The 10,708-nt window shown below is 42.5% G+C and overlaps 1 protein-coding gene across 1 annotated transcript in view; it reads right to left on the bottom strand.

Moving 5' to 3' along the window:
- Positions 1-995: 995 nt before the first annotated feature.
- The window catches only part of LOC143941083 (acyl-coenzyme A amino acid N-acyltransferase 1-like), a 59,377-nt gene continuing 49,664 nt past the window's right edge, over positions 996-10,708 (bottom strand). The window contains exon 3 of the mRNA XM_077463023.1: positions 996-1,592. Within this exon, the coding sequence (XP_077319149.1) occupies positions 996-1,592 (597 nt within the window). The remainder of the gene's footprint in view (positions 1,593-10,708) is intronic.

The following is a 10,708-nucleotide window of genomic DNA, read 5'->3' as shown; positions in this document are numbered from 1 at the left end:
CCCTAAGACCCAACTATGGTCTTAGGAAAAACTACATTTACAAAACATAGCGCATGCTCTTCAGGAACCTGGCGCTACACTTTACTTTGCACAGCTGCTTTAAATCAATAAGATGGTATTGATAAGAGCTATTTTATCTAAGGGAAGTTCCCAAAACATGGCCCGTTGGGGGTACTTGAGGATTGAGGTTGAGAACCACTGCTCTAAACTGATGGGACTGTTAAAGTATTGCCTATGGAAAACTTAGGATACTCAGGTGTGCCAAGTTTCACGGGTGCATGTAGTTTTACGGTTTGACATGTTGGGTATGTGTTACTTGGCAGCACCCCCCCTGTTGAGGGGGCATGTGACCTGGTATCGTTCAGGAGGGGGGGGTGGTCGTCCATCCCCCCTTTCTTGGCCTGCCAGGCTGCATGCTCAGATAAGGGTCTGGTATATATATTTTTTTTTGGGGGGGGGGCGCTTTTTATTTTATTTTGGCGTGGAGTTTCCCTTAAAATCCATACCAGACCCAAAGGGCCATTGTTAAGAACACAGCGCCAGTTTCCTGGCTCACTCCTTAACCACCAGCTGGTTGTTAAGGACACCGGCAGCCCTGCTACTTAACACTGCAGCTACTAAACATAGCTTACACACTAGCCTAAACGCTGGCAAAACACGCTAAAACATTAGCGTTTATCTGACGTTTTTAGCTTTCTAGTGTGCATGAGGGCTAATAGTTTTTTTTATGTGTTAAAAATACGTCAGCTTCACACCTTTTCAATGCCTTTAAGCTGCTTGCTCTTTGTTCAAAATTGCCATTTCCCCAAAGTTTCAGTTGGGAGGACACACACTGAAAACATCACCAATACCATTTGTTCATTAAGATACAACGCATGCATGACCAGCATTATATTTCAGTTGGTCTAATGCCCCACAGCTGCTAATCAATCCCTGTTGAGGAAAGTATAAAAACATGCAACGTTTTTATTTTTATTATCGTGACCAGTCGTTTCTTACAATTTACTCTTCTTAGAACATGGAATATTTTTACGTAAGAAGTCCTGCATTATTGGCCAGCTGATTTCCTGAGCCTGGCAGTGTGGGACAAGCTCTCCTCCCCACAGTATTGGATTTGGTGATGAAGATACTCTTGATACAGGACAGAAAGGAGAACATGGAGGCTCTAGGAGGTGTCCGGCTCCGGGATAACTCTCTATGTACACATCCATCTTGCCCCACTTTCTTGCTCTGGCTGATGACAATCTAGCGAAATGTAAGCTTTCACAGGCCTGATCATTTTCTCCCACCAGGAAGAGGATGGGACCTTTGGCCTTTTCCACTGGAAGTACACTGGCCTGGTTTTCTGGTTTTGTTGGGTCTCCTAATAAGGGAAATATAATATAAGCCTCAGAGGTTGTTACAAGTGTCCTCTCTCCTTGGTATGGAATTCCAGGCAGCACAAGGTCCCCGTAACTGAGGGTGCTGCCGGCAATTGCCACGGTTCCATTGATGCAGACTGTAGCAGCAATCTGTGGTATAAAAGACGCCATGGCTAGAGCTATCTCAGCTCCTTTGCTCACACCTATAACTCCAACTCCACTTCCGCACACCTGAATGACATTTAGTAATAAAGGTTAATGTCTGTTAAAGCTTAACCAACAGCTAAATGCACATGAACTATACATATATGAACTGTCCTATCTGCCAAAAGACTTCTGAGTCTGTCCAGATCAGACATGTGCATTTCGTTTCGTTCCGAAACGAAATTCGGACTAATTTTCATTATTCGGACATTCGGATGCATCCGAATTATCGAGTTACAATGCTAACGAATTCAAACGAAATTCGAATCAAATTCGAAAAATGACATTTTGCGACCCGAATTTGGGGCCATGTATCTCGGGGCCACTTATAACTAGGAACCCCAAATTTGGTATACAAACACAGTAGAACTAGCACTATAACATATCCAAATGTGGGGTTTCTAGCACCAAGTGACCCCGAGTTACGGGGCTCCAAAATCGGGTCGCAAAATGTCATTCTCTTCTGCAGAAAAGTAATATAAATGAAATAAGATGTGTGTGTTTTTTTGCACTGGTACACTGCAAGTATGAGAAGTCGATGTGATGGATGTATATAAGTAACTAACCATCTTCCAAAATTTCTAATTCAAATAGAAAAGATTAGAAAAAAATATAATTTAATAGAATAAAATAGAAAGAATATACAACCATCTTCTGAAATTCAAATTTCAAATAGAATAAATTTGAATTTCGAATAGTATGAATTCAAAATTCTGGTCTGCAGGAGATCTGCAGGAGATCAGGTTAAAAAATGAAATAGATACTAATAGTCTGCAGGAGATCTGCAAAAAATGAAATAGATGCTAATAGTCAGCAGGAGATCTTATTAAAACAAATGGTAATCTGCAAAAAAAATTAAAATGAAATAGATAGTATCTATATTCTATTCTGTTCTATTGTTCTAGTCTATTCTCTATTTCTATTCTAATCTTTTCTATTCAAATTCGAATTCATTCTATACGAAATTCAAATGTCGGAAATATATATATATATATATATATATATATATATATATATCCATCCATCTTCCGAAATTCGAATTTAGTATATAATGATTTCGATTTTAATAGAAAAGATTTTAATAGAATATAAAAGAATAGACTAGAAAAACAATAGAACAGAACAGAGTAAAATATAATATATTCTATTCTGTTCTATCGTTTTTCTAGTCTATTTTCTATTTTATTATAATCTTTTCTATCCAAATTTAAAATTAATTCATTTAAAAATTTGATCTCATACTATTCGAAATTCTAATTTATTCTATTCAAATTTGAATTTCAGAAGATGGTTGTATATTCTTTCTATTTTATTCTATTAAATTATTTTTTTCTCTATTCTGTTCTAATCTTTTCGATTTGAATTAGAAATTTTGGAAGATGGTTAGTTACTTATACTTACTTGTATATATCTGTCACATAAATTTTTCATACTTGCAGTGTACCAGTGCAAAAAAAACACATCTTATTTCATTTCTATTTATGGTATCAATGAAGTTGTCAGCATGCCTGATTGAAGAAGTCACAGATGTCGATCGCAAGGCAAGTGCATATGCTGTATGTCATTGTCCACTTGCCAAAAGTTGTGTATTGTATTTGTCCACTTGCCACGTCACCTTCCACAAGTTGTGTATTGTCCACTTGCCACGTCACCTGCCACAAGTTGTGTATTGTCCACTTGCCACGACACCTGCCATGAGTGCCACGTGATCTGCCATGAGTGCCACGTGTCCGGCCACGAGTCCGGCCAGGAGTGCCACGTGTCCGGCCAGGAGTGCCACGTGGCCTGACACGAGTGCCATGTGGCCTGACACGAGTGCCACGTGACCGGCCACGAGTGCCATGTGACCAAGTTGTGGATTGTCCACTTGCCATGTCACCTGCCACCAAGCGACCCCAGATATGGGCAATATGAAAGTACTTTTCTGCAGCAGAGATTGACATTTTGCGACCCAAATTTGGGGCCACATATCTCGGGGTGAATTATAGCTAGAAACACCAAATTTGGTATGCAAACACAATAGAACTAGCATTACAACATATACAAATTTGGGTTTTCTAGCACCAAGTGAACCTGAGATACATGGCCCTAAAGTCGGGTCGCAAAATATTTTCGAATGCGCTTGAAATAGTTTCGAATGCGGTTGAAATAATTTCGAATCATGTTGAAATCATTTCGAATTCGGTAGAAATATTTTCAAATGTGTCCGATTTTTCAAATTCGGCAGAAAACTAAACGAAATACGAAAACAAATTTAACAAATATAACTAAACGAAATTAATTAACGAATTAAAACGAAACTAAACAAATTTTTTCCTTTTGTACATGTCTAGTCCAGATATTCTTTTGATTCGGGGGTGTGACACCATTTCCTGTGATGAAGATAAAAGCAACGTTTTTGCAGTGGATTAAATAAATCATAGGATTGTGGGTGCAATGTCAGGTTCCTGCAAACTCTTCCTCTAGTTACCTGCCATACCAAGGATACTTACCAACTGTCCCTGATTTGCCAGGATAGCCACACTTTTTAGTATGCTGTCCTGTGATTACCCTGTCCATAGCAGCAACCATGTCTGCTCTAACTCCTAGCCGATACATCATCCCTTCACTCTGCCTCTTCTTGCATCTCTCCTGGCCCTCTCCAACCATCTCACCCCCCCCACCCCTGCCGCTCTTCACCGCCACGACCCCCCCCCCCCAGCTCTAACATCCCCTTCCCAGCACAGATTCCCTTGTGGATCTTTTGCTAACGACTTCTCCTCCTCTCCCCTCTCGCCACCTACAGCTGCTGCAGGGAAGCCACAGGAGCATCAAACTCAGTATATAAAAGCCCCCACTGCTGTTCAAACCCCCCTTCCTGTACTTGAGCCTCCAGAAGCACTGATCCTCTGCCGTGTGCCCCCCACTTTCAACCCCCCAGCGCTGTTGGCTGGCTCCCCCCCCCCCCGTCCTGTAGCTGGAGCGGGAGATTTTTCGCAGTGCTCGGGATGGAGAGTGGGCAGGGGGCAGTTTACCAGCCCCATCCTGAATGAACACATTAAGTGATCTGTACCAATCGCTACTATGTTCATTCCTCATTGAAGCATAGTAAACTGTCTACTATGTTTCAGTTTGTGAATGAATAGGAGCCTCTGTAGTACTTCTATTCATTCATTTTCAGTGCAGCTGAGGCTGTAGAGAAAGGGACTAATGACACTTTCTCTGTCTCAAAAAAAGACAGAGGGTATGATAAGATCCCTGATCTTACCAAAGCCCCCCAAAGCGGCTGTAAAAAAAAAAAAAAAAAAAAGGAAAAAACAACAAAAATTGCTAAGTAAATACATAAAAATAGTAATCATGTGGAAGCTAGTTTATGCTAGAAGAAAATATATCCGCTGCAAGCAAATCCAGTGTGTATTTTCAAAATGTGCCAATTGGTGCTGTGCTATCAACCTCAAGATAATAAACACAAAACTTTCAATAACATAATGTATCAATAGCAAATTTGTGCGAATAAATACACTTTAAAACACATGAAAGACGTGAGAAACGTTTCCACAATTCATAGAAGCCTTGTATTTCCAAGGAATGTTAAATCAGCAGCTGCGGATAGTTGCACCAGATTAACTAGTCATCAAAACATCAGCAGTACTCCACTCAAAAAAAAAAAAGGGGCACACGTTGGCAAGATGGGAACATGTAGGGTGGAGCCTTTACACACAGAGGACAGAGACAGCGAGACTCAAAGCAAATATCGACCCCTGCAATCCCTGCTTTAGTGTGCCTTGTTTTACCGTTGAGATACCTAAGGGGAGGTGGCTGAGTACTTAAAGTGGGAGTCCGCCGGGAGTTCTGCCGTTTTTTTTTTTTTTAAGTCAGCAGCTACAAATACTGCAGCTGCTGACTTTTAAAATAAGGACACTTACCCGCCCAGCGCGCCCGCGATGTCGGCACCCGAAGCCGATCTCTCGATCGTCTCTCGGGTGCTGCCGCCGCCATCTTGGGTATGGGAATCAGGAAGTGGAGCCTTTCGGCTTCATTTCCCGGTTCCCTACTGCACATGCGCGAGTCGCGCTGCACAATAAGGATGGTCCCGCTGTCTCTGGGATCCGTGTGTTTGCCAGCAGGCAGCAGGGGACTTTCGGAAAGGGGCGTAGATTCTGCAGAATCTACGCCCCTTTCGCAGATAGCTATGCCGGAAGTGGGTGCAGATACCTGTACTGTACAGGTACCTGCACCCCCCTCCCCCCTGAAATGTGCCAATTGTGGCACCGGAGGGGGGGAGGATTCCAATGAGTGGAAGGTCCACTTTAGGGTGGACCTCCGCTTTAAGACTGGGCTTATCAAGGATCTGACACGGCAAGCTCCCTTTGCAACTCTGTATGTGGAGGAAACAGCTTCTGCTCCATAGACTACTGCCCCACTGTAATTTGCCCTCCTGACCTCCCAGTACTGTGCCCTTTTGCCCCACTGTAATATGGCCTCCTAAACCCAGTACAAGGTTCCCGGTGCTCCCCTGTACTTTTCCCTCCTGACCCACAGTACTGTGTAAAGGGATATTTAGCTTAACCGCTTTCATTCTTTAAGAAATTCGGTTTCCATTTTGTGTCTCTCTAACATCCATTTCACGAATAGATATGCTCAAGTTTTGCTAATCTAGTTTAGTTTCTCATGTTACTGTTATCTTCTTTCGTTGTTTTGTTTCTTGAAAAGCACATGATTTTTGAGAAATCACTGGTTTCACTTTTGTTGTAGGCTGTACTTGTATATGATTGGATAATCTGTATGACACGTTCAAAGGGCGGTACTTTCTGAAAGCTCCCTTTAAATATTCACACCAAAGAATTAAGATTAGACTTGCTCGGAGACTTTGTTGTTTTGTGTCACTGTCTCAATGGGCTAATCTCACAGGCCTGTGGGGATTGGAAATCACACTTTAACAGACATCAGAGGAAAAAAAAACATCTCTAGACAATCTACATTCCCATCACTGTGCCCCGATGCCCCCCTGTACTTTGTCCTCCTACCCCCCCCAATACTGTGCCCTGGTGCCCCCCATTGTACTTTGCCCTCCTGACCCCCAGTACTGTGCCCTGCTGTCTCCCCTATACTTTGTCCTCTCCCCTGGTGCCCCCCCATACTTTACCCTCCTGACCACCCAGTGCAGTGCCCTGGTGCCCCCCTGAACAAGACCTTCCTGGCTGTGTTTTTGTCCCTTGTATGAGAAATCATATATTTTATGTATTTAAATAAAACTTTTACATACAATATATAAAGCACTGCATAAATTGTTGGCACTATGCCGTATACAGTATCTCACAAAAGTGAGTACACCCCTCACATTTTTGTAAATGTTTTATTATATAGCTTTTCATCTGACAACATATCAGAGCTGATCAGTGAGTTTCTACTCCTTCGTTGTCCAGTTAGCAGCCTGTGGGTGGGGAGGTGACACCACTGTATTCCTTAAATGCTAACTCCATCTGTTGCACCATGTTACACCCATATTTAGGCTCCAACCATAGAGACATGCCATTCAGTCACAAAGATCTATGAACTACAAGTCCATAGTTAAATAGTAGGTGAGGTAAAAAAAAAAAGACACAAGTCCATCAAGTCCAACCTATGTGTGTGATTATATGTCAGTATTACATTGTATATCCCTGTAGGTTGTGGTTGTTCGGGTGTTAATAGTTTCTTGAAACAAAATCGATGCTCCCCGCTGAGACCACCGCCTGTGGTAGGGAATTCCACATCCTTGCTGCTTTTTCAGTAAAGAACCCTCTACATAGGTTTAAGGTTAAACCTCCAATTTTAATGAGCGGTCACGAGTCTTGTTAAACTCCCTTCAGCAGAAAGTTTTATCCTTATTGTGGGGTCACCACCAGTACGGTATTTGTATATTGAAATCATATCCCCTCTCAAGTGTCCCTTCTCCAGAGAATAAGTTCAGTGCTTACAATCTTTCTTCATAACTAATATCTTCCAGACCTTTTAGTAGCTTTGTTGCCCTTCTTTGTACTCGCTTCATTTCCCGTACATCCTTCCTGAGGACTGGTACCCAGAACTGGACAGCATTTTCTAGGTGCGGCTGGTCCAGAGTCTTGTAGAGCAGAAGAATTATCATTTTATCTCTGGAATTAATCCCCTTTTTAATACATGCCAATATTCTGTTTGCTTTGTTAGCAGCAGCTTGGCATTACATGCCATTGTTGAGCCTATCATCTACTAGGACCCCCAGGTCATTTTCCATCCTAGATTCCCCCAGAGGTTCTCTCCCCAGTGTGTAGATTGCATTCATATTTTTGCCACCCAAATGCATCATTTTACATTTTTCTATATTGAACCTCATTTTCCATGTAGTTTCCCACCCCATTAATTTGTTCAGATCTTTTTGCAAAGTTTCCACATCCTGCGGAGAAGTTCATAGCTGCCAACATTTCAAAAAAGTTTCCAGGGACACCTTTTTTGCTCTGTGTCCAGCAAGACCTTGTTGGACGGAGAATGTACATTCATTTGGGGTTGGGAATTCATCTATGGTAAAGTAGGCATTGTTCTACATGATGCAACTTTTTTTTTTGTTACAGGCTTATACAGCATCTCACAAAAGTGAGTACACCCCTCACATATTTGTAAATATTTTATTATATCTTTTCATGTGACAACACTGAAGAAATTACACTTTTCTACAATGTAAAGTAGTGAGTGTACAGCTTGTATAACAGTGTAAATTTGCGGTGCCCTCAAAATAACTCACACAGCCATTAATGTCTAAACCGCTGGCAACAAATGTGAGTATAGCCCTAAGTGAAAATGTCCAAACTGGGCCCAAAGTGTCAATATTTTGTGTGGTCACCATTATTTTCCAGCACTGCTTTTGTTACCGGCCTCAAAATGTGAATTAAGAGAGCCGATGATTGTAGACGCGATGAGATAAGGTGATCAGCTTGGCGTGGACTGCAAAGAATCACACAAACAGCATGAGATATGACCACTGACTTTATGGCTGGAAGTAGTTTAATTTTTACATAACAATACATCTTTTACATTTTTATAGTCACATGTTTATAACCATTAACAATATATATATAATACCAATTTTAACTAAAGTATTTTAACACGTAGTTACAACAATGAACATTACTAAATTTAATAACATATATATCCCTGTTATTCAGTGTTATAGATAATTATCTTTATCTCTCTGGTACACTTTAAGTGTGCAATAATCATACTAGCAATGCATTGCTTTAATACAAATATTTTCATGGTAGTACTCTTTTTTAACCACTAGATGGTGCACATTGCATGTCTGTATATTGCAATACATAAGCTTTACATACAATAGTTTTTTTTCTATATTAAATAACAGAAAACATGTGCTTCTATAAATCTATGCAATTTCCAATAAATCAGGTTTAACCACTTCAGGACCGCCGTATTGCCAATGTACGTCAACACAATGGCACAGGCAGGCATAATCACGTAAATGTACGTGAATGCCTTCTAGCGGGTGGGGGGTCCGATCGGACCCCCTCCCGCTAGATACGGCGGTCCCTTTCGGTGCCGGAGCGATCGGCGATGAGGGGATGGCCGTTGGTTTCCGCCCATCCCCTCTCGATCGCTCCTGGCCAGTGACGAACTTCCTCCCCTGTGAAAATGTAAACACAGGAGGAGGAAGTGATGTCACACTCCTCGTGGCGGTCTTTTTGAACCGGACAGCGAGGAGTGAAGACGCAAGTAAGTGCACCAACAGTCCACTGACACATAGGTACACACAGGCACACATTTCACCCCAGTCACCCCCCGATCACCCCCCCGATCGGCCCCCCGCCCCCCCCCAGTCACAGTGTCACTAATGCAGTGTTCATTTATTTATTGATCACTACATTTAGTGTCAGTTGTGACTGTAAAAAGTGTCAGGGCAGCTAGTGTTAGGCCCCTTTAGGTCCAGGGTAGCCCCCTACCCCCCCCTAATAAAGGTTTAACCCCTTGATTGCCCTCCCAGTTAACCCTTTCACCCTCTTTTACCAGTGTCACTAAGCGATCGTTTTTCTGATCGCTGCAATAGTGTCACTGGTCCCGCTAGGAAGCTAGTTTTTTTTTAGGTTCAACGCCAGGTTTTTATACCGTTAGGTACCCCGATATATAACCTAATAAAGGTTTTAACCCTTTGATTGCCCCTAGAGTTAACCCTTTCACCAGCGATCGCTGCATAAGTGTCACTGGTGACGCTGGTTAGCCAGTTAGTTATTTAGTTATTTAGGTTCCCCGTCAGCTTTTTATAAAGCTTCAGGTACCCCCATATAAATACCCAATAAAGGTTTTAACCCCTGATTGCCCTTAGTTAACCCTTTCACCAGTGATCACCGTATAAGTGTTACGGGTGACGCTGGTTTGGTAGTTCGCTTTTTATAGCATCAGGGCACCCGCCATTTATTACCTAATAAAGGTTTAACCCCCTGATCACCCGGCGGGTGATATAAATTTGGTTTTAGGGTCAGAAAGGGTCTGCGTCGCCCCAGGCAGTGCTAGGTTAGTGCCAGCACCGCTAACACCCACGCGCAAAGCATACACCTCCCTTAGTGGTATAGTATCCGAACAGATCAATATCTGATCTGATCAGATCTATACTAGCGTGCCCAGCAATTTAGGGTTCTAAAAAAACGCATTGTTAGCAGGATCAGCCCAGATACCTGCTAGCACCTGCGTTTTGCCCCTCTGCCCAGCCCAGCCCAGCCCACCCAAGTGCAGTATCGATCGATCACTGTCACTTACAAAACACAACACACATAACTGCAGCGTTCGCAGAGTCAGGCCTGATCCCTGCAATCGCTAACAGTTTTTTTTGGTAGCGTTTTATACAGTCGCTGACAGGCTAGGTGCTTTTTTACCTGTGAGTCTCACTACTGTACCCCTAAATTTAGAGCCCAAAATGGCAAAGCGAAGGTACACTAGTGAAGAGGCCTACACGTTTCTGAGCATGACAGATAGTGAAGAGGAAGACACTGATCTGTCAGAATCAGGCTCAGAATACGAACCTGTAGAGGACAGCGCCTCCATGTCAGATAGCTCTGACGACGAAGAAGAGGTCCCTGCTATTGTCAGGCGTACCCGACCCCGATTTTCTGATGTTGTTGAGGTGCAGGAACCGGAAGTCCCTC

The sequence above is a fragment of the Lithobates pipiens genome, unplaced genomic scaffold (assembly GCF_037356315.1).
Source record: "Lithobates pipiens isolate NorthernLeopardFrog02 unplaced genomic scaffold, aLitPip1_a1.2 Scaffold_3, whole genome shotgun sequence".
Taxonomy (NCBI): Eukaryota; Metazoa; Chordata; class Amphibia; order Anura; family Ranidae; genus Lithobates; species Lithobates pipiens.
This window is presented reverse-complemented; position numbering and strand designations above follow the sequence as displayed.